The sequence below is a fragment of the Setaria viridis genome, chromosome 8, assembly GCF_005286985.2.
Source record: "Setaria viridis chromosome 8, Setaria_viridis_v4.0, whole genome shotgun sequence".
NCBI classification, from domain to species: Eukaryota; Viridiplantae; Streptophyta; class Magnoliopsida; order Poales; family Poaceae; genus Setaria; species Setaria viridis.
The window spans coordinates 4,401,301-4,426,572 of NC_048270.2; the positions used below are offsets into that span (position 1 = coordinate 4,401,301).

The 25,272-nt window shown below is 46.1% G+C and overlaps 2 protein-coding genes across 2 annotated transcripts; one reads left to right on the forward strand and one right to left on the reverse strand.

Moving 5' to 3' along the window:
* The first annotated feature begins 12,117 nt into the window (after positions 1-12,117).
* LOC117834213 (uncharacterized) lies at positions 12,118-14,919 on the forward strand. Its single transcript, XM_072295806.1, has one exon. The coding sequence runs from the start codon at positions 12,624-12,626 to the stop codon at positions 14,820-14,822; it is 2,199 nt and encodes a 732-aa protein (XP_072151907.1). The 5' UTR covers positions 12,118-12,623; the 3' UTR covers positions 14,823-14,919.
* A 5,890-nt stretch (positions 14,920-20,809) lies between these two features.
* LOC117866464 (calcium-dependent protein kinase 24) lies at positions 20,810-25,069 on the reverse strand. Its single transcript, XM_034750671.2, has 8 exons — positions 24,459-25,069; positions 23,705-24,379; positions 22,871-23,014; positions 22,607-22,759; positions 22,364-22,479; positions 21,682-21,849; positions 21,371-21,595; positions 20,810-21,261 (listed from the first exon to the last, which is right to left on the reverse strand). Exons 2-8 carry the CDS (start codon positions 24,303-24,305, stop codon positions 21,130-21,132), a joined length of 1,539 nt encoding a protein of 512 aa, XP_034606562.1. The 5' UTR covers positions 24,306-24,379; positions 24,459-25,069; the 3' UTR covers positions 20,810-21,129.
* Between the last annotated feature and the right edge of the window lie 203 nt (positions 25,070-25,272).

The following is a 25,272-nucleotide window of genomic DNA, read 5'->3' on the forward strand; positions in this document are numbered from 1 at the left end:
TGCTCCTTGTCCACCTCCCAAAATGCTTAGTAATTGTTGGGACTTGCTGAGTGCCAACCATAAGTGTATTCAGTCTTGCTTTCATCATGTAGGTTTAGGTCTCCAGGTGCTACAAACCATCTTGTTAGTGGATGGGCACCACTTCGCTGCGCTAAGGTGAAAACTTTTCTTTTATTAAAATTTACACCTTTTATTGCTTAAAATATTGAACTGTGATGATAACTTTATTAGCCTACTAATCCAGAAACTAATACAGGTGATCAACGGGACTCTCGGAGGGAGGTCCCCACATTTAACCTTATTGCATTACAAATGACCCATTATCGGTAACAGGCAAACCGCTCGTTACCGATAATAGCAACGATGTAACGGCTACAAGGATGTCCGTTACGAATCTTGCATTACCAATGACATCATGAGGCTTTTTTTTTTCTGAGCCCACCTGTCCTATCATTCGTAACGGCATCAGGCGACACCCATTACCAATGATGCTGTCATTCGTAACAGGCCATTTATGGATTTTTTTAGGTTTTTCCGCCACACACTAGGTTCCACAAGTTGTGTGCAACGTAGAATCCACGTAGATTGGTCCCGATGGTTGTTGCTCGCACTGCGTGGACCAAAAAATGGTAAGATAGATAAAATTGCATAAATTAAGGCATTACTGAATAGAAAGTAAAATATGTCATTTGTTTGCTGTAACGTATCGGGAAATCCGTCTTATGCCTGAGATTGCGATGATTGTTCGTTCTTGGGCTTTGGTACTTTTTTTTGTAAGGTACTTATTAGTATGAATATAGAAGTTATCTCCCTCATCACTTTCAAAGTGGGATTCATAGAACTGGACACCAGTATTCTCAACATCATTTTTAGAGGGTGACTTGTGTGGATAACGAGGAAGTGGAGGTGCATTAATTAGAAGGTGGTGTGTCGGAGGTAGGATGGTTCGTCCTAGGTGGAATAAGGATCCGCCCCCTTGGCCACTGTATCCGCTGAAACAGGGATTCACCAAGGTTTCTGACCTCATACCGATTGGGATAGGCACACTAATTGCCCCGCATTTTGCCATATGGAAGTCGATTTCACCACGGCATATCCATACTTTACAGGTACTGTATGTCACACCTGTTCATGTGGATATACAGTGGCCTACGCAAGCTCCATGCACTACAAGAAATCTTCCGGTCTATGACGAACCAAAAAGTGTCATAAACATGTTTTTTTCATCATAACCGTGATTGCTGACACTCGAGTGACGAAAATTCTCCGTCATTAATCAAGCGTCATAAATGGTGACTAGTAACGTTCCTTATTTCGGTGCATCGTTGCATCTATGACACCTACGAAATCTTCAATAGAAACATCATAAATTGGCTCCTACTATTTTGCCACGATGGACAGAATTTGATGATACATTCAATGTGGCATGACAATTATGACAAATTATTTCGTTATAAAATGAATTTGGCCCATTTGTTGTTGGGTCGAGCCCAAATTTGTTCCCACGGGCCAATGTCGTTCCGATAGCCCAAAATTGATTCTGGTAGCCCATTTATTGTTAGGTTGAGCTCAAAAGTTATGCATATTGTTTGCGGTCCTTTTAATTCCCGAATTATGAATGAAATAAACTTTTAGCCCTATTATATGTGGGCTAAGCCCACATAAGGCAGATGTAAATTTAACTAATTAGGCCTGACAAATAATTGATTTTATCGAAATTCCGATCTGGTTGGCAAAATAATAAACACAACACACATATTGATGTATACAAGAAAACAAATTGTTGTTCCCCATAGGGACAACCACTACCATATTGTTCATCACATATCTCAAACTATCACAAGATAACTGTCTCACAAAGAATGGAGATTAACAAAGCTGCATCCAGGTCATAAGCTCAAGAGACAAAGTAGAGCATTGATCTTAACCTCTAGCAGAGGTTAGTGATTGATGAAGGAGTGCTTCAGTATCTTGTTCTACCTTCTTCGAGTTCTCAATCTCGGCGGACTGCAATTTGAGAGTTGATTTCGATTCTTCTATCTTCTTCTTCAAGGTAGCTAACTCTTGCTTGTGAGCAACAAATCGTTGTTGAAGTTGTACCCCATCCTGTTTGTCGGCGTTAACTTGCTCCTCATCAACATTATCACATAAGGATTTGGTAGAGCTTTTTGAGTACTCCGCTGCCACATCACATTCTTGTTTCTTGTTTCGCAAGAAGCACCATTGATTTGAGAACTTCTAGCTAGCAACATTGGATCTGAAGTCGGATTGTGATGTTGTAATTGATTTAAACTAACAAAAGAAGGAACATCAATAATCATCATGTGTTTAGTTTGTCACCCTGGAGCTGGACTGAACAGGAGTGATTACAGATATTGACCCTCTGGCCGGCTGAAACAGGATACAATCAAACTTCAATTGATGCATTTGTTTAAGTATAAATTAAGAGCAGATAAATAAACAAGCACAAGAAGATGTGGCAAAGGTTGAGATCATTTGCAAACTGAAACAATTTTATCTACTAAATTCTACAAACCACATTAACAATTTTACTTGGCACAAAAATAATTATTGGAAAATGTGAAAGATAAAAGGGATCTCGTAGAGCAGTATTTTTTCAGCAACTCTACCAATAGGGTACAACAGATCCACATTCCCCAATCTAACTCAATAGTGAAAAACAAAGAGCATGGGGAAGCAATCTAATAATTTGATCTATTAAGTTCTACAAACCACATAAATAATTTGACTTGGCACACAAATAATTATTGGAGAAGGTGAAAGATAAAGGGGATCTGGTGGAGCAGTAATTTTTCACCAACTCTTGCAATAGGGTACAATAGATCCACATTCACTAAACCAACTACAATATTGAAAGCCAAAGAGCATGGAGATGCAATCTAATAATTGAATTTAGCAATACGGGGAGGAGCCTGCTGACCTGACAAACATGGAGAGAAGGAGGTGCCAAATGCCGCTTCAATAGAGAAGCCCGGGAATGCGCTGCTTCCTCGGTCTTCTTCGCACATACTCGAGCACGGTAGCCGTCGGTGGCAGCCTCCGGGAAGTTGACGGAGTGATGACCTCAAACCATCTTGTAGCTTCATGCCCGTCGCCAAGGAAGCCCACCGCTCATCACCGAGGTAGCCCGCCACAAGTCGCTTAGGTCGCCCGTCGCTCGTCCAACTTGACGGCACCGCCGAGACTACACTTGCCACCGCGGCCGCAGATCTACTAGGGATATTCAGTCGGAAGAGGAGAGGGGGATGATTTTGGAATTACCAGGCGGGATGTGGGAACCTTGGATCCTTTCTTTTATTTATATTACTATATATAATAGGGGAGGACCTGGAGGAGGAGCGGGGAATTCAAAATTTCAGATTCCGCCTTTGTGCTCGGCAGCGGGAGATGGAACTTTTTGAAAACCACCATGAGACATAGGTCACTTGCACATTGGACCGCTTGGGACTGGGACCCAAGCATTAGTGACCTTATGTAGACGAGCGGTTCTAGAAGGGAGTCTGGGACAGTCCGTGGCATCATAACATTGATGAGCACTCCATGGATTATCCTCCTTTGTAGATTCATATCTGCAGGATGATCCGACTATTGCATTCCAAATGTGCTTCAGTGCAACAAATTAATTTACTATTTTGACTGTTTATATGATAAAATACACTTAAATAAAACATTAAAACTACAGCTGATCCGGGTGGCGGCCTCCTAATCTCTACTCGACATTCATAGCTGCAATCACGCGGATCTTCTTGATAACTTCGGGATGGTGGTAACATACAAACACAAAATCCTCTGTGAGTATTCCATGTAGTGAGGTTAGCACTATGAGAGACATGCACTTCTCCTGCAATTGGGTGTAGTTAGTCTCAAATGCCCATAGTAGAAATGTGGTCACAATTTCCACACACGCCATGTCCCACAACTTTGATGCATAGAGCAGCTTCAACCGTTCGATGCAGTACATGTCGGCAAGTGAGAGTAACACGGGCCAAGCATTGATAGGGGTGTCCCATAAATCAACTTGCTCTGGGAGTGATCCTTCGCAGGCATATTGATTAGCAGCGAGAAGCCATCAGGGTCAGCTTCTTTAATTGAAACAATTTCTACTTTGACTCCACTCTGTTGCCATAGAGCAATGCCTCCATCACACTTGACCCGTCTCGCTCGAATAGCTCAGCCGCCTATGTCGAAGATAACGTCAGGGGCTTGGGATGCAATTGTTGTGCATATGCTTCTACCTATCGATGGAGGTGGAACTTCAATGCAGTCGTCCTCCAGTACTGAAATAGTGCAGGATATGTCCCACACACGCTCAATCTCATGATGCCCCACGAGGTAGTTAAAGCATTGTTCTAGATTCCCATTTATGAATTCAAGTTCCTTTACACCTTGAACTCGAAACATATCATCATAATCGGTTGGGTCTCCAGCCACTGCACGAAACAAGACTCATACATACGAGCAAGAATGCACAAGGTTGACCATGCAAGCGTATATGTGAGGATGTGTATTCATAGCAATGAGACTCCTACCTTTTACGCGCTGTTCATCAGAATAAGGATGATGAAATTTCCTTCTGGTCCTGCTGGTGGGTACCACGGATCATGAATACCCGTAGGATAGCAACGTATCCTCCATTGATGGCCTCTGATCATGAATGTACTGGATTCCTTGTATTGCCCAATAGTTCCTTCTGCTTTTGCTTCTGCGCTTGTGTCTGAGAAGTCAACTTGCGATGAAGGGAACATGTTAGTGTGTAATGCCATAGCTGCAAATGACAATGATCGACATGACCCTACAGTGTGCGGATAAGCATGTTGTTCTGGTAGTGGCAGTCGTGAATGCCCATTACCAGTCTTTAATGGCCAGTTCTAAAATGCATTTTCAGTCTTGATTCCCGGCCTTTGGCGGCATTTGATCCGTCATATTCCGCCTAGGCCTTGTCGCATCAGTCAGTTCACATTTTTCAGGCTTCGCTGGCATGCGAGAATCATCTAGTGCGAATCCATGCACTTAGCAGACCTTTTCAACCACGCACCGCACATGAGTTGGACTAGTCATGACATCCTGCACTGTGCGTCAAACAGCGTAAGGACTATCTGACCTTACCGATTTGTGCAACGTGCGAACAATTATTCTTTTTCTCCAGATGTAGTTGATGCTTATAACTATCACAAATGAACGGTTGCAACATCTTTCTTACATTAAACTCACCATCGAAAGGGAACCTATCACTCAATCACTCATAATCTCGCATGAGTTGTTTTGCAAGAATGTCTTGTGTTGTATGTCGGCATTCCAGCGAAATGTACACATGGATATGTCGTACTTTTCCTGTGACACCAGTCGTGCACACATGTAACCGATGTGCAAAACTGAAGATTCCAACCTAGATTCGTGGTAGGCTTAGGCTTGAATATATTATGAGCATCTCACATTTTTCATTGTAACTTTGGCCTACCACGTTGAGCTCGTGTGCCCACCATAGTGCTCAATAAATAGGCGGGTGCACAGCATTCTTGCAAGGCAACACCTACACTCATCGGTTCCCCATCTTGCATTGTTTGATTGGAGGTACACGTGGTCATTTTCTTCTCTATCTCATTTACTATATGCATGGTATTGATATGGTCAGTATTGTAATCATATGGTGCATTTGTTCTTCATTTGTGTATGTAGTGAAGAATGGCCGGACATGGAAGAGATGGAGCATGGAACTTTGAGGAGCCAGAGAAGCGGGAGTAGCCTGCCCCCGTGGCACCTCAGTAGCACCTAGTTCTAATGGCACCTCCATTTCAGCCACTGGCATCGGCACCTCAGCAGCACCCTGTTCGCATGGCACCTCCGACTCAGCTGCTGGCAACGGCACCTAAGATTACCTGAACCTCATGGCACCACCTTTTTACCTGCGGCCTAGATCACCACCTCTGCTGCTACCCAATGAAATGCCACCTCTACGGCCAGTCCTGATCGAACCAGATGAATCGCATGAGTTAAAATGGTCTATGTTGTCTTGGGTTCAGCAGTCTGGGGTCGAGCGTGTTTGTCTCCAGGGTATGTTGGTCTGCCCTTTCTGCTAGATTGGTCACAGGCAATGGACCATTCATGACCTTGTGTTCCATGCACCTACCATCACCATTTGACCTGCGTGGGTGTGGGATACTAGGGCGATGCATCTTGCTTTAGAAGAGTATCTGTGCCAAGATGGCTGTTTTGCTGAATTTCGTCATGTCACAGGGTTGCTATGAGCCCATGATGGTAGTAGTATGTCAGTGCACCACTTGTATGCCTATGTTTGTCATGCTTCGTTAGTTGGAGTGTGTCATTGTACCGACAGTGGATGCATACCTATGTATCCTTCATTCCTATGTTAGAGTGTGTCGTTGTACTTGTATCGACAGTGCATCTGTCAGCTAGGCACCCCTGGGCTCACCAGAAGACCTGTACGGACCCACTCAAGGGAACGTAGCCGAAACCTACTCGGACATTAGACTACTCTACAGGGCGCGTAGGCTTCATGGACTCCTCGAAGACTAGTCGGGACAAATGGAAACTACTCTACCGAGTTAGAGTAGGACTCTATAACGTACTCGACTAGGACTCATACACAATCTGCCCTGTAACCCTGCTCCCCCAGCTATATAAGGGCGGGCAGGACCCCCTCCAAACAACTCAACTCAAGTTCAATACAACCAACAAACAGGACAAAGGGTATTACGCGATCTAGTGGCCCGAACCTGTCTAAATCGTGTTCCTTGCATCACCATCAACTCCTTGATTCTCGACGACACCCACCGCACAAAAGACCACCTTGGGTACTCCCTAGGCGGGTTGTAGGTCTAAAACACCGACAGCTAGCGCGCCAAGTAGGGGTAGTCGCTGAGTTTCTCCGCGCAAGATTGATGGCACCAGTCATCATCAAGCTTGCTTTCACCTTTGAGGTGGGCGCAACCTTCATCTTCGGCTCCTGGCTTTGCATCGTTGACGGTGCTGGGTCCTTTCAACACTGCATCATCGGCAACTAGGAAAAGAAGCATCTCGACGAAAACTTTCTTCATCAAGAAGCAGAGAATCTCGTCGAGAAAAGCCAAAATTTCAATGTCAACAACATTGAGTTCGACTACGGCTTGGACTCGACCTCGACTCGGACTAGCCCGCACAGGCTGATGCCCAAGTCATCCCGCAAGTCGACTTCAACTCCAAGTCGATTCGTGCTCGGACTCCGCAACGCAGCCACGGTCCACCAAGAACTCCTCACTCAAGTCCAATTCGAACTCGAGTCAGTTGAGGACTGCAATTGCGACTCAGACTCCGTCCAAGAGATCCCTTTATCAAGCCCAGCTCAAGGCTTGGTAATTACTTCGACTCTGCATGGCAGATTCATTTATTGGCCTGGGATGAAGCCATCGATCCTAGCCCAAGATTACGAGTCATGCCTTGTCGCTTACATAGACAACCTCCCATATCAAGAGGGTATTTCGCTTACTTCAACCTGTGAAGAAGGAAGCACTATAGAGATTTCAACATCAAGCTTTGGAAGCTACTACTCAGACAGAGAAATCTTTGTCATCACAACACCAAACAACGATGCAGATGCTAGCCAGCAAAAAACTCCTCGACGGGTTGGACAACTCGATGACGTTTCACAAGATGAATCATCAGCTAATGCCCCACAAGATGAAACCCCTGAACAGAGAAACCAAAGAAGGGCATGCAATGCTACCCGAGCAGATCGTTGTGGACTACTAGCCATGAACATTTCTATTGTGAACCTCGAAAGAGCATTCGACGCAGTGCAAGCTCGAGAACACAACACTCCACTCGCAGCAATTGCCTCAATCAATCTCATATCAACTCTCATACCTCGTGATAGAGACAACGAGTTAACAGCACAACTCGCGGAAAGGGGCAACGAGTTAATAGCACAACTTGCAGAACAAGGTTACAAACTACTCGACAAGGAATCGCCAATCCCATCTATCCCTCGCAACTCGGCCTACCAGGAAGGCAGCAGAGATGTTGCAGTCTACAATGGCAATCGCAAGTGTAACAGCTGCCAATTTAGTCATCTAAGTGACTTTGAAGAATTAAAAGCAAATTGAGAAGAAAAGAAAAAGAAATTGGCCAAAAATCAAATTCGGGTCAAATTTGACCGAAATTTGAATTTTGAATTTGAAATTCAGAAAAATTCGGCAAAAATGTGGAATGCAAGTGTGAGAGTGATTAGAACTTAGGGATCAAGAATTTGGAACAAAAATGGTGCTAAATAGCTCAGAGAAATCAAAGAAAGAAAAAGGAAAACTGAAGTTACTGTTCCTCGTCTGAAAATAGAATTTCAGAAAAACAGTCTCAGAGTCCATTTTGGAAATTGATTTCTGAAGAATTTTCCAAATAAGTGCATCAGAACAACTATACCATATTGAAGTATGAACTTTGGACTACAAGATTCGGGTGTTGTTGGCCAGGAACAGTGAAGGGAAGGAATTCAAATTCAAGCTCAAAGTCGGCATCTTGCCACTGCAAAGGACATCACTGAAATCGGTTAAGTCTGAAAACAGCAGCATAGGGTCAACTTTGGACTCAAATTCAGAGCAATGTAGATCAAAAGGTGTGCATGTTCATGAGCAAAATGGAACCTTGGGATGTTGTAGAACACGTTTGGGAAGAAGTTGGACTTAAAGGAAGAGAATTGGATCACTAAACTCGAGCACAAAGTGAGATAAGTGGTACTGTCATTAACTGACGAACTGAAACTCGAAGTTCAGTGAAAATTCAGTTGGAGCCGAGAAAAGAATCCAAATTGCACTGTATTGGATGTTTATCTTGGGGTAGAACCAAAATAAAAGTTGGAGAATTCAAGATTATCTACAACATTGGTTAAAACACATGTGCACCGTCGGATTGAGAATCGGCCACGGTGGAGCTCTGAAGATTTTGGGCATCAGGAAAAAGAAAAGGGGCGATGACAGAGCAGCTGGACGTGTCGCCGCCGCCGTCGTCGGTCGCTCGCCAGCGCGTCTAGCTAGGCCACCTCCTCACCACATAAGCCTACGGGTAGGCCACGGTGTCGCCCATGCGCGCGGTGAACGCTTGAATAACTACCGCTCCCGCGCCGCCGTTTTCACCGCCGTTCTTTTTACCACCGCCAGCGCCTCCTCTGTCAAGCACCGCCGCCGAGCAAAATTCCACCGCCACACCGCAGCTCCCGTCAATTCCTTCTGTCCACACCTCCGCCTACACCCCACCAGCAACCTTAGCAACTTGTTGCCCAGCTTCTTCGCCGTCACGCCTTGAACCGCCACCGCTTCTGTCCGCCATCGTCGCGCCGCCCGCTCATGGTGAGCCCTACCCTGCGCTGCTCCCCTTCCTTCTTAAGTAGTCGTAGGCAAGTCCTTAGGGTCCTAGGATGGTGTAAGGGTAGTTGTTTGAGTAGATTGTGCCGTTGTCGTGAGTGGTCACGACCGGCCGAAGGTGTTGCCGCCCGTCGCCGTGGAGGGGATGGCTCCGGCCATCTCCCGAGGAGCTGTTGCCGCGCACGGGTGCGTGAAGGTCTAAGTAGGTCTAAGGAGGTCGATCCACATCTAGAATACATGCAACAATCTCAGGTCTAAGGACAAAGCGTATATGTTGTTTAAAGAAGGAACTACTTCTCGTGTTGGGTCAATCCTAGCACATGTCTCCACATGTGTCCACATTATTAGTTCAACATCTCCATATCCATGACTTGTGAAACATAGTCATCAACTAATACATGTGCTAGTCTAATATTCATGTGTGTCCTCACATGAACTCCGACTAGGGACAACTTTAGAATAACCATACAAGTAAAGAGTTTCACATACAATTCATATAATTGCAAATCAATTCAAGTAGCCTTTAATGGATATTCAATGAACACAATATACAAATCATGGATACAAATGGAATATCATCATCTCTATGATTGCCTCTAGGGCATACCTCCAACAGTTTCTCCCTTCCATTTTGGACTCCACGACGAGCCGTCTATGTTGTTCAAAGCTGATTCAGGTTCAAATCCCGAAGCTGATCCACCTGCCACCCCGCACACGCAGTCTGATGCGCCGGTCGAAGCAGATTCGGTCTCCACCTCTCCCGCATCGCTAGCTTCTGCAGTCTCCTCTGCGCCGCACCGGCCTCTAACAACGCCTGTCCCGAGATCTTCTACGGCCACTGACGCTCTCCCAGTTGCGCCTCACTGATCTAGTGCTCCCACTTCTGGATCATCTGCACCAGACAATTTTGTGGCTTCCCCCGGTTCACCGTGTTTTCCTCCCTCACCTCCGAGACTCGTGCGACACCTACATGCTCCGATTTGGCCTCAAACACATCTGCAGAATAATATTTGCAAACCCAAGACTTTTACTGATGGCACCATGCACTATTAACTGCTTAGTGAAGCTACTGAACCTAGCTCGTTACGAGAAGCCCTTGTGTCTGATGATTGGAAAGTTGCGATGGATGTTGAGTTTGATGCTCTTCTAAGGAACAATACCTGGCATCTTGTTCCTCTGGCCGCTCAGAATGTCATTTATTGCAAGTGGGTTTATAAAGTTAAATGTCGTGCTGATGGCACTGTGGATCGCTACAAAGCCAGACTTGTAGCTAAGGGTTTCAAACAAAGGTACAGATTGGATTATGAGGACACTTTTAGTCCCATTGTCAAGGATGCTAGAATTCGTCTTGTGCTCTCATTGGATGTTTCAAACAAATGGAGTATTCGTTAATTGGATGTTCAAAATGTATTTTTACATGGTGTTCTGGAGGAGGATATTTATATGAAACAACCCCCTGGGTATGAAGATCAATCTCATCCTAATTTTGTCTGCAAGCTAGACAAATCTCTCTATGGTCTTAAGCTGGCCCCCCCGAGCATGGTATTCTCGTTTAAGCACCAAGTTGCAAGAACTCGGTTTCCATGGGTCCAAGGCTGATACATCATTCTTTTTCTTCAAGCGAGGTGATGTGGTCATCTACCTTCTTGTTTACGTTGATGATACCATAGTAGTCAGCTCATGTGATGCCACCAATGATCGCTTGTTAAATCAACTTTGTGATGATTTTGCTCTTAAAGACCTTGGTCCTCTTCACTATTTTTTGGGCATTGAAGTACTATCCTGTCCCGGTGGTGAGTTATTATTAAGTCAGTCCAAATATGCTAAGGATCTATATTGCTCAAAGCTGGCCTTAAGGATTGCAAACCGATACCTACTCCTTTGGCTGTTTCGGAAATACTTTCTGCAATTGATGGTGATCTGTTGGATGATGCTACAGCCACCAGATATCGGAGTATTGTTGGCGGTCTTCGATATCTCACACTTACGCGAGCTGATATTACATTTGCTGTTAACAAAGTGAGTCAGTACCTACATCGGCCTACTTTTGTGCATTTTGCTGCCATCAAACGGATTATGCATTACGTCAGTGGTACACTTCATATTGGATTGAAAATTGGTCACTCTCCTTCTCAGCTCATTAGTGCCTTTTCGGATGCGCACTGGGCTGGGTGTTTTGATGATCGCAAGTCTACCGGTGGTTTTGCTATTTTTCATGGTGCCAATCTGATTTCGTGGCAAGCAAAGAAACAAGCTATTGTTTCTCATTCAAGTACGGAAGCTGAATATAAAGCATTAGCCAATGCTACTGCTGAGGTCATTTAGGTTCAATCTCTTCTTGATGAATTGGGGATCATCCAGTCCAAGGCTCCTATTTTATGGTGTGACAACATTGGTACGACTTATCTATCAGCCAATTTGGTGTTTCATGCTCGCACTAAACATATTGAGGTGGATTGCTACTTTGTTCGCGAAAGGGTTGCTCAGAAGCAATTGGATATTCGGATTATTTCTTCAGCTGATCAAGTCACTGATGGTTTTACAAAGGCTTAGCTCATGCGCCGGTTACAAGAATTTAGAAACAATCTCAATCTTGCAAGTGGCTAGATGAATTTAGAAACAATCTCAATCTTGCAAGTGGCTAGATGCGTTGCGGGTTGAGATTTGGGGGGGGGGGGTGCGGGGGAGGTTAGAAGTAATTGTATAGGATATGAACTTAGAGTCCTTCTCATGTATGTACATGTCTCCTACTAGGAGATTGCCTTGTATCCTATCTTTGCCAGACTACTCTCACCGGCCTATATAATGAAGCATTCCGGCGCCCCCCAAGGGTAAGCCGTTCCAATCAATTTTACACTCGCGTTGTGCGTGCCGGCGTGAAAACCTGCCGGCGGTAAATAAATGCATATGTAGCTCTACCTGCAATATGCATGGTATTACGAGATACGGGTACGTTAGGATGATCCCGCCAACTGCAGTTCACTCTTGGACAGTCGCGCAAGCACGAGTAGCTATGGTTGGCATCCTTTCATTTTCAGACTTTAGGGCCACCGTACCCTCCTTCCATCCACTGATGTCCCGTCCCATACTCCCATCGTAGCGCGCAATAGAAGGAATATAATAATTACTATCGCTTTCGTTTTCAGGCTGCAGGGAGGTTGGAATACACCAACAAATCAAACCATTATTAGTTATTAGAATCGATGCAATGCGCTAAGGCCAAGGAAGGAAAGACCAAGCAACTTACTAGGGATGGCTAGCAGCAGTGCCATGAGCAGCGTGGAGGCCATGGTGATTCTGACGACGCTGCTGCAGCTGGCCAGGTTCGCCGCGGGCTCCATGGGCCCCCGGTTCTCTTCGCGGCGGCTGCTGATCCCCGGCGTACGGTTGCTGCAGGTGATGAACCACAACTCCGTGACCTACACCCTTGGGCTCATGAGGCCACCTTCTTCTTCCTCCGACGACGACCAGACCTGGAACGACTTGTTCCAGGTCTGGGCCGTCCTCATCGTGACCATGCAGGACAGCGTCCACATCGGGCGGCCGTACAGGACCCAGCGGATGAACCTGATCGACCTTCTGTCCTCCCTGTGGTCGGCCAACCTCCTCCGGGAGCAGACGCGGCTGCGCCTCAAGGTGCCCCTCTGGCTCATCTGGTCCGTCCACGCGTCGCGGATCGTCTGCTACTACGTCTGCAGCCACCGCGCGGCCAAGGCGTCCTGCGACAAGATCAAGCTCGTCAGCGACTACATGGCAGCGTCGCACGACGACGACGACGCCTGCCCGCGCACCATGCGCGGGTACAGGTACATCGTGACTGGGGAAGAAAGCATACTGGATGATCATGATGCCAATGCCAGGCCACCCCGTGACCATGAGGAGCTTGTGACCGTGGAGAAGGTGTGGGAGCAGCAAGCCTACGACAGGTTGCTGGGCTCCGCAGCCGACGGCGACAGCCGGTTCAAGGACGTGTGCCTCTCCTTCGCCCTGTACAAGCTGCAGCGCCGCCGGTTCTTCAACTTCCCCATCGCCGAGGCCACGCACCCGGCCACGCGGCGGCTCGTCTCCGGCGCCATCCTGGAGGAGGGGCCCGACGGCGGCTACGACCGGGCGCTCCGGGTCACCGAGGCGGAGCTGTCCTTCCTCCACGACTTCCTGTACAGCAACCGCGCCTGGGTGTTCTCCGCCGGCTTCCCTTGGGTGAGGCTGCTCCTGTCGCTGCTCATGACCGTGGCCGCCTCCTACCTCTTCCACGCCGTTGGAGACATTACTGCTGCTATTCCAAGGCGAGGAGTGTTCGTCACCCATTGCGTCATCGCCGTCGTCGTCTGCAGGGAGCTCATGGAGGTTGGCGTATATGCTCTGTCGCAGTGGACCAAGGTCGCCATCGTCTGCCACCACGTCAGGCTCAGAGCCAGGGGAGGCGGCTGCCGCCGGATTCTTCCGATTCGCAGGCTCCGACGCCTGCTCGTGGAGAAGGTGGCGAGGATCGTGTTCTCTATCATCAGCAGGGGCCGGTGGGACCAGCGGATTCGCCAATATAACCTGCTCATGATGCCGGGAATCGAGTGGCCGGCGGTTGGCCCGTTGGTCCCGAGGCGGTGCGACATCCGGGCCAGCATCCCAAGAAGGGCCAAGCTGGATAGCGAGGTGAAGAAGGTGCTCTTCAGGTCGCTCAAGGACCTCGTCGGCGTCCCACCACCCCCTGAGGCTAATAATTCGGCCCAACGACTGCAGGCCGTGAACAACCGGCTGCTGTCCGATTACTTTCGGAATGCATTCGCGGCGGGCGGCGACCAAGGATCGTCCCTGCTGGTGGAGGACCCCGCCGGCGAGCTCGACGGCGAGAGCCACAAGATCCTGGTGTGGCACATTGCCACCGGCCTGTGCCAGATAAAGCTGCTGCTGGAGGACAAAGCCGGTGCCGGCGACCTGTACGCGCTGCCAGCGACGCCGCCGCATTACGCCGCAGTGGCGTGCCTGTCCAACTATTGCGCGTACCTGGTCACACAGAAGCTGGTGCCGGACAACGGCCTCGTCGCCGAGGAGGTGTTCGACGACGTGCGCGAGGAGGCCTACACCGCCCTGCGCGGGTGCAGCACGGTGAGGGAGATCCGCGACAGGCTTGTCCCGGCTGCTGCTGCTGCTGCACATGGCGGGGCGGCGGCGAGCACGACGACGATCGTCGGAATGGGCGCTCAGCTGTCGGAGAAACTCCTGTTGGCGTACGGCTGCAGGGACGACCATCTTTGGGAGCGACTGGCCAGGTTCTGGGCGGGGTTCCTGCTGCACCTGTCGGCATCCACCAGGGCGGCCAAGCATGAAATACATCTCCAAGGCCGTGGGGAGCTCACCACGCACCTGTGGGTGTTGCTCTCGCATGCTGGCTTCCTCGGCAAGACCAGCCACGGCCAGCAGTTGCTGGACCCGGTCGACCTCGACGACGCCTGATCTGAGCCTGACCGCCTCTTCATTTTTCTTAACACTTTAATTGCATATATATTCTGAAGAGATAAAACAATAGATCCCAATGTGTTGAACTTTGTAATCTCTATTTGCATATGATGGAATCAAAGCTGGCTATAGAAAAAAAAACGCCAATGTCGACACCTTGCCGGCGGTGACCACCCTTCCATCTCCTCCTGCCTCCTGCCTCTTCCTTCCAATACCTCGTACGAAGTTTTTGCCATATCAGATTGGGCTTCAATATGCCATAGCAGATTGGGCTTCAAGAATTTTTAATTTTATATTATTTAATATACAAATTTGCAAAAATATTTATCTCAATTTCTTTTTGCAGATCTAGCATCATGCGGCCAATTCATCGGGTAGAAGGAGAGCTAGGCCATGGCCCATAGAACCTACCACCACTTCATCTGGCGGTAGCCAGTTGAACTAGCGGTAGGCCTTATTGCCACGCTACACCTGGTTAGTTATAGCCGTGCTTTTAGCTGGCCGTAGCCGGTTGAACCGGCTATAGCCAGCTACCACCCGGCTATAACACCTATATTTGATTAAACTTAATAATTTTAAATATATTTTACTAGAAAATTATATTTCATGTATATTTTTGGTATTGGACTGAGTTAAGTAACATCTTATCCATATTTTTACTTCAGACCGAGTCAAATAAATATTTGATTGAATTAAGTATCTATAAAAAATTGGATTTGAGCAAAAAAATTAAATCTGAAATGAAATAATTAAAATAAAAATATATGGAGTTTTCCAAATAAATATTGAAGTTATAATTATACATTAAATAATATTTGTAAATTCTAGATTACATTAAATTAATATTAAAGCCATATAACATTGCACAAAAGATTTTATAAATAAAAAATGGTGGATAAGGAGGAAACATTGGAAATGGAGATTACCCGGCATGGTTGCATAACTGGTTGAATGAAATTGCATAAGTGGAGATTACCGCTTCAATAGCTTTATAAGGGTCTTGTTTTTTAATTGGCTATGAAAGTTTGCCCACATATGCCTCATGCACCACCTACTCTTTAAGAGCACCTCCAGCAATAGCCCCTACTTGGGGCCTGTACTTTATTGAGTAGGGGCTGCCCCCAACTTTCTGCGGCTTAGTTTTTTTGTGCTCAACTATAGCAACAACTCCTATATCTCAACGCCTACTTTTCTTAAGACAGGTGGGATCCATGGGTCAGCCACTTAATTCTTTTTTCCCCATTTTTCTCTCCACTGGCCTCATCCACCCTTTTCTCTCTCCAGCCCGTCCTACTCCCTCCTTCTCCCCCGAGCCCGGCTACCCTTGCTTGACCTCCTTGACGAGCAGAGCAACACATAGTGCGGCGGACGCCGGTGCGGGCTTGGATCCAGGTGGTGGTGCTCGAGCTCCTCCTGGCGGTCGGCGGATTCAGCCTAGCGGCACAGGGTCTGGTGTCGGGGAGGTTATGTGAGCTGCTTAGGGGCCGCCTTGATTTGGTCAGCAGTGGCCCGTGCTCGAGCTTGGGGTGCGGGGAAGGAGTGGCATGGTTTGATTTGGTTGGCGGCATCCGCATCGGCCATGAGGAGGGACAGGGACGTCCGTGGCTAGAGCTCGAGGAGCTGGCCATGGTTGAAGTTGACCGCAGCGGTGCTTCATCCACCGGCGGCAATCGAGCTGATGGCCAACATGTCGAGCCGCATCTAGGCCATTGATGGGGCAGCATGTCTCATATTGTCCGGATTTAGTCAGGTGGCACCAGCGATCGTATGGGCCAATATCCGCTTGGATCTGTCAAGGGAGGGGCAGCATGGCAGCGGCGCAGCTTGGAGGGGTGGATCCCGGAGCAAGGGAGGCAAGGAAGACCATCAGCACAGCTGGGAGCCAGCGGAGCTCGTGCCTGGGGCGGTGGCGCTCGTGTTTGTACTTCGTAGATGCTCGGGCTTGAGTAGGAAGATGAAGAAGAGAAGGTGCACGCGGTCCAACGGACAAAACCACCAAGTAGGGGCCTCCCTAGAGACCCGTGGGAGAAGGGGCTCGGGATGGAAACGTAGGGGCCTCCCAAGAGTAAGGACCCGAGTAGGGGCCTAATGGATTTTATTTTTCACCCTTGGTCCCTACTTTTTAAATAGGGGCCTGAGTAGGGGCTTTGCTAGAGTTGCTCTAAGTCCGACCATCGCGTTGTCCTACGATACTCCATATTACTATTCTGCATGTCATCGATTGCTTGTAAGATACCCTTATGTCGGTCGTGTATTAGACACGCATTTGGTACGTCTTTCATAATCATCTACTTTACCCTATCCAAAAACCAATATCAAGTATCCCGAATTCTTTCTCCACAAAGGAAATCGCCAACAGCAACAGCTGCCAGTTACCATCAGCTGCAATGGCCGTGAGGATTGTGCATTTATACCTTCCTATCAAAAATGTCCCATCTATGCAAATGACTGGGCGGCGGTGCATAAAAGCCTCAATGAAAGCGCCCAAGGCCAAGAACGACCATTGGAGTACCTGCTTCCCTAGTTTCTGGGCCCATGGATACATTTTTAAGTCATAGTAGCATCTAGGATTTCTAAGGCATATGGTCAAGAGCAGCACCGGCATATTATGATACAAAGCTTCATACCTCCCCCACCTTATCTCCAGCGCCTTCTGTTTCGCTCTGTAAGCTTTGTTGTAGCTAATTTTATATTTGAAGTTCTCCTCAACAGCACAAATTATTGACTTTGGCTCAAAGCTAGGATTGTCCATGATCTGGGGATACATGTAGTTAGCAACAAATGCAACTGTGAGGTTGTGGTGCTATGGGTCTAATTGCTCAAGCAAGCATGTGTGTTCCACCATTCTAGTGACCTCCCAGTAATCCTTCCACTTTCCCTTAGAAGCGTACACTCTGAAAGGGCATTCACTTTTCACACAACACACATCATATATTCTCGAACTGCTCCTAACCACATTGAACTATCTTTGCAAAGATAGAGTTGACCAACGTTTTATCACCATTGGCATACATGGCACCGATACAGACCTCATTCTCCCTATACTCCTAGGGACTGCTTCTCCTTCATTTACACTTAGGTTCGAAAAGTCATACCTGGACTAGTCCTATGGGACATGATAACCATCCTCATTAGGAGTCATCATCCATAGTCTGAATGTGCTCTTTGCCCTTCCTCTGAAACCCATCAACTATCTCCGGGATGTCTTCACCCTCATCAACCTCGCCAGTTGCTTCACAAGATTCGTGTGAAGCATCTCCATCATCTCCTAACATCTCAAGTTCAGCCCCTTCTTCACTTGGTTCATGCATTGTCTCCGAATCTTCCGAGGTTGTATCTCCCTCACCTTCATCTTCCTCAGGCAGTTGACTACTAAACTCAACCTTCTCGAATGTTTGAACAAATAATACCAGCGGTATACCTCGGTTAGTACTAATATTCACATAGTTCCTCCAGCTTTGGGTTCCTCCAAGCGACATTAGCTCCCAAAACACTACTTCCCTTCGATTCACCACTGCCATGACTGAGATCTCATGTTCATCTCAATTAAGTCCAAAAGCTTTAAATAGCAAATTGCATATTGAACCCTCAAGTCCTCTCTCTTGCTCTGGGTACTTTTTTTGTGATCGACCTGAACTCTAACAAATCTACCCCTTCGGGACCATATCTAACTTCCCTTGACCCATAAAACACTTGAAAATACAGACTTTCTCACATGACTACCAACATATACAACACCAATTACTCATACTGCCTCCTATATATTTAATCTACACCACTAAATCTTTCTGTTATTTTGAAATGTACAGTTCAGATCTCAATCTAAATACTGAAAATATTTTCTACCCAAATGTAAACATACTACATCTATTCAAATATTTTGTAATATGTAACTTTCATATCTAATATTTACATCACTAATACTTTTGGTCCTTTATATCTAATATTTTTATCACATATTTTCATCAAATATAATTTTAAATTACCTCATAGCATGTAATAAACGTACATATATTTACATTTTTTATCCTAACTTTTATGTAACTACTATTTCTAATATTCGCATTGACATCTAATATTTATATCTCATACTACCATTAAATGTTTTCTATTAAACATACTTTTTCCTTCTATTTAAACTAATATTTATAATCACTAATACTTCTACTAGTGACTAATATTACTAATATTTCTAATTATTTCTATTTAAACTAATATTTCTAATCCTTCGAATATGTTACTTATAGCTAATATTTAGATCAAGAAATTATATTCATCTCAATCACTAATATTTTTGTTAACTATTGCTAGATCTACTATCCTTCTCATACATCTGTTCACTACTGCTACTATAGCTACTACTATTGGTATAAATAGATTTTGAAATTTACCTGAAACGAAGCGCAGATCCAGCAAAGCTTCGCTGCTTCCTTTTCTCCCCTCCACTCCACTCCTCCCCTCCCCCCCCCTCCCCTCCCGCCCCCCCCCCCCCATCTCCTTTTCTCGGGCGCAGAATGACCCGTGTTGGCCGATTTCGACTATATTCCGCCATTTGAATTGGCAGCAATGGTTACCGCCGGGTGGTCCGGCGGTATCTCTGCGGGCTCCCAGCACAAACAACTTTCCGCCGGATCATCCGGTGGCTGCTTTCATGGGCCCCGCGATGGCAGCCCTTACCGCTAGTTGATCTGGCGGTTCCCACCTGGCCCACTACGCGGCCCGCGAACGCCACTCCTACCGCCAGTTCAATTGTCGGTATGTAAACCGCCATTTCAACTGGCGGTTTTTATTCTTACCGTCGTTTCAGCCAGCGGCCGCCAGATCTTCTGACGGCATGATGCAAGATCTGCAAAAAAAATTGAGATAATTATTTTTACAAGTTTGAAAATAAATAATATAAAAATAAAAAAATTCGGGCTCCAATGTGCAACATTGAGTTTTTGCCATAGCCTTTAAGTGGGCTGAACCACCCCTAAGGCCAGTTTCCTACCGCCCTGGCCCAGGGCGAGTTCTCTGAGACTGCTCGTCTGTCCTCTTCCTTAGAAGCAAAGCCACGGATCCCCACACTGCAACGGAAAAGGTTAGTCCAAAGTCCAAACCACATTTTTAACCCACTTTACTAATTTCCTGACCAAGATAGATAGGGATCAATTGTATTCGAAAAAAGGAAAAAAGGTGTTAAGAAAAGAGACGGTGAGAAAATTAGAGCTAGAAAGTGCCATTTAATATCAACCTAAACTGACACTTAACAGCAAAGAAGTTGTACTTCTAGGGAAGATTTTCGACAATGTTCAATCTACATCGACAGGAATACATATAAGCAGTTGATCATAGTAACCAAAGTGTAGCATCTCTATTTACTTGATACCACCAGTACTACGAAAATTCTTCAGCACCTCAGTAATACCAACGACCACTCAACATCTCAGATGAGACCAGCTGATCGAAAATGCATCCAAAACTTCAGACGCCATGAGAATATACCGGCAAGGCTTTTGTTACAGCCCGCACAAATATCCAATTCATCAACTGAATCCTCTCAAAAAAAAATCAACTGAAACAACTAGTCCTATAAAAAAAACTGAAAAAACTACTATTTTTTAGATGAACATGACAATAGAATTACCAAACTACATATCCAATTCATCAACTAATACTTTAATCCTTTTTACCCATTCTTTTCCACATCACACAAAGGGGTAAATAGCCCGTACACATCCACACACACTGACACGCACCCTTAAGGTGTCTGGGCAACGGCTGGGCCGCACCCTGGCTAGTTTCCTTAGCCCCTGACCTAGGGCTGGTTCTTTGAGGCCTCGCACGTTGGCTGGTTGTTAGAACTTGAAGCCAGGCCACAGACACCACGCTGCAACGGTAAACGTCAGCCCAAACCACCCATTTCACTAATTTCCTGACCAAGATAGGTGGATAGATAGATGTATTCGGAAAAAGAATAGAAGTGCAAACAAAATAGAGGTGGGTGAGGAAATTAGAGCTTGAGAGTGCCATTGAATATCAACCTAAATTGACACTTAACAGCAAAGTTGTACTTCTAGGGAATATTTTCGACAACGTTCAATCTACATCGACAGGAATACATATAAGCAGTTGATCATAGTAACCACAGGGTAGCACCTCTCTTCTCTAGCTGATACCACCAGTACTACGAAAATTCTCCAGCACCTCAGTAATACCACAGGACAACCACTCAACATCTCATATGAGACCAGCTGATCAACAACGCATCCAAAACTTCAGACGCCATGAGAATGTAGCGGCAAGGCCTTCTGTTATGCACTAACTAGGTTTTGCTGGGGTTCAGGAGCTCGCCAAGATTCAAGTGCAAGCTGTTCCTCATGGTTCTCCTTCCTGCTGCACCAGCATTGCCCTTCCTCATCATTGCTGTAAACTCGCTGTAGTCGATTTGTCCATCCTGAAGTGAAAACCAGATAGAAATTAACTGGTGAACAACCAAAACCAAGATTTGTGAATGCAACTAGAACAGGGAGACGGAGAGTAGATCAAATATAAAACCGACTAACATTGTTCTGGTCAACGTCTTTAATCATATCCTCAAGGTGAACATCATCAAGACCAAATTCACGGCATGCTTGTGACAGCTCATCAATGGTTATAAAGCCACTTCCATCTTTGTCGAAAAATGAGAATGCTGAAACCAAGTTTTCCTCCCTCTCCAGCTTATTCATGTGCAACGTAGCTGCAATGAATTCACCATAGTCGATGGTTCCGCTGTTGTCAATATCAGCCTGAAGCAAATTACAAATGTGTCAAAAGGCAGAACATCACTGCAAAGGATTATGATTGAACTAGTAAAGACTGAACAAGCACTTACTGCTTCCATTAGAGCCTGGATTTCATTCTCTGTCAATTCTGAGCCTACCCTTTTCAAGCCATCTTTCAGCTCATCAAATGTAATAGTACCACTATTGTCTGTATCAATCATTTTAAACAGCTCCTTGAGGCCTCCAATCTCTTCCTCAGACAGGCTTTCAGCAATAACCTGCATAGTGAAAAGATGCCTACAGCATTGTCAAACTTTTTAAGATTACCACTACAAGTTCCACGTTGTACATTGAGCAATAGAGACATTATTATGCAAATCCAGCTATCTGCTTTGATAAAATGAATCTGAACAAAGCCATTGCTGAATATAAAAAAAATTGGATGGACCTAGTGACTAGTGAGCATTATTATGACACGCAGAGTAGAAAGCAGAGGTATGACTATACATTCCTTTACCCTCTACTAGAATTGTATTTGGTTACAGAATAATGTGCCACCTTCATAGTGATCATAATTCAGGAATCACTACAGTTAACAGTAAGATTATTTCAGACAGAGTGGGAAAATAGTCATGTGGAGTTGGCTTTTGAAACACAGCCAGAGTTAGCAGTAACTTAAATGGAGCATTAATTATTAGGGCATTAATGTAGCAATAAACAAAACATAAACGATTAACAGAATCTAAAGGTGCAGAATCAGTTATCATATCAAATAGGGATAAGTAACCGTACCCTCAATGCCATCTTCTTGAGCTTGTTCATTGCCGAAAAATGCTTCAGCCTTGACAAAACAGCAGAATCAATAGGCTTATCAGGTGCCACGGCATCATCAACAATCCATGGGTGACCTGACACATACAACACCATAATCCACTATGAGTTAACAAAAATGCATATCCTCAGTGGACATGTGGGACATATATACCTACACAGCTACACCGCAACTACATGAGAGAGATGAAGGAGTGTACTTACAAAGAACCTCATGAGCACTAAATCTCTTCTTAGGATCCCGAGTAAGCATATTACGAACCAGATCCTTAGCACTATCAGAGATACTTGGCCAGGGTTCAGATTCAAAATCAAGTTTGCCTCGCAGAATCTGCCTGAAGATTCCCGCTTCAGTTTCTGCGGAGAAAACATATTCGATAACGGAAAACGTGTGAATTTGCGGAGTCAAACGAATTTGGTGCTTTGAGTGACAAATACTAATTCTAAAAAAAATGGCATATACTTTACCTGCCCAAAATGGGGGGACACCACAAAGCAAAATGTACAGGATGACCCCTGCGCTCCACACATCAGCTTCTGGACCATAGCATTTCTGTAGTACCTCTGGTGCGACATAGTAGGGGCTCCCAACAACATCACTGAATTTGTCACCTGAGTAAATGGAAAAGAACAGCTTGCATAATCAATAAACTTGGCCCAACAGACACATAAAACATCCTTAGCCAATCTGTGTACAATTTAGAATGCAAATACCATTGTACCAAACACATAAAAATAAAATCTCATAAACCATTATGTACTACATTAATAAGAATAAAGTCTAGTGTTCAGATTCATGTTGTCAAAGCACGTTTCAGATTTATGTGAGTTACTGAAATTTCAGTAGCTATAGTGATGTTAATGTACAATAAAATTATGACACGTTTACATTATCCACTAACAACAACTGGTGTCTTGTAAACTATTAGCTATTTCAGTTACTCTCCCATTCCAAAAGGAAACTGGGAGCTTCCACATGGTTTTGATCTACTCCTACCATTCTCGTCAAATAACTATGGCAATGCCTTATCACGAACATGACAAATAGCATTCTCATTCTATTATGAACATGATAAATAGCATTCTCATTCTTTCAAAAACGAACAAAGAACGGAAAGCACTAATGCCAAGTCCAATTTGACCGTAACATGGTATAACTATCATTGTTTCAAGAAACTGACAGAGATCAATGAAACACAGCAATTATGCTAATAGTTTGCAGCAGAACTGCCAATAGCAACAATAAACAGTGATCCTCTACCTACCAAATTAAGCAATGTAAAAGCAATGAAATCAACATACCAGGCTTGTAGAACATGGAGAGCCCAAAGTCAGTGGCCTTGAGTGGGGCTTCCTCCGCGGTGCTGGCAAAGAGGAAGTTCTCTGGTTTGAGGTCCCGGTGCATGACGCCGAGCGAGTGGCACCCCTCCAGGACCCCAACTATCGTCTTGATGAGCTTGGCGGCTGCGCGCTCGCTGTAGTGACCCTTGGCAACGATGCGGTCGAATAGCTCACCACCAGCGCAGAGCTCCATGACGATGTGAACGAAGAGCGCGTCCTCATAGGCGCCGCGGATGCGGACGACGTTGGGGTGCTCGGAGAGGTGGTGCATGATCTGGATCTCACGGTAGACGTCCTCATAGTCCTCCCGGCATAGGAGCTTGCGCTTGGGGATGGACTTGCAGGCGTACTCGGCGCCGTCGGCCTTGCCCACGCACTGGTAGGTGGTGCCGAACTGCCCCTGCCCCAGCTTCTTGCCGATGCGGTAGTGGTCCCGCACGTTCGCCGTCTTGTACGGCAGCACGGACGCCGGCCGCCCCGACGACGGCGCCGGCGCCGTCACCGGCACCGGCTGCGGCTGCTTCGCCTTGGCATTGGCGTTCCCGCTCGGGTCCGGCTGCATTGGCGCGCCACAGGTGTGCTCCCCCCCAATCAAGAACTGTACGGAGGCCGCCGCAGCACGGAAGGAAATCTCTTCTTGTATCAAGAAGCCGAAAAAAGTGATAAATTTGGGGACACGGCGATCAAGAAACGGTCAAAGGGGAAAGAAATTCACCTCGGAAAATCCCTCGCTACAAATTTCTGCGCCTCGCCCAGGGATTTCTGCGGATTGGCGACGAAAGAACAGGGGAAGCTGGGGATCTTGGAGCGGGGAAAGCAAACGAACCCTTCCGATGAGATCGAGAGCCGAGAAACGAAGCTTTATGGGAGGTTTATGTACGACGAACCAGCAAGCAGAAAAGAAAAGAAACGAGAAACAACAGCGATAAGGGGGTGAAATCTGTGCTCTCACTTTCTCAGGTGTCACATGGAGGAAGATGCAACCCTGCCAAAAGAAAAGGGGGGCGAGCTGGGGAAAAGATTGGGCGCTTTATCTAATCCGGCGTGGAGCTACGAGCTGGCCGCGCAAGAGGACAGGATCTTGGCGGCGTGGGTGATGGCTCCACCCATTTTTTATAGGAATTTTGCGGGGGGAGGCGGCTTCCAATGGGGTGAGGAGATGATGACGATTAGAGCTGAAATATCTCCCTTTTGATTTGCGATTCGGGATTGGGAAATGGGGAAAAGGGAGGGTGCGATTGGTGGAGAGGGAGGATTAGGGGGAGGGGAATGCAGGAGCTGTGCAGCTGGTCGTATCTGAGGAATCCTCCATGGATGACCAGGAAGGAGGGAGGAAGGAGACGAGGAGGATGTCACTATTTTGTTTTTCTTAACGTTTTCTCCTTTTGTAAATGGTAAATCGCACAAAGGTCCATACCCGGTGAAAATTGAGTTTCAAAAAAAAAAAGACTTTGGATACTTTTTTCTCACGATAGGATTTCGGAGATTATTTATGGCCTGATAACTATTGAAAACAGAGATAATTTCAA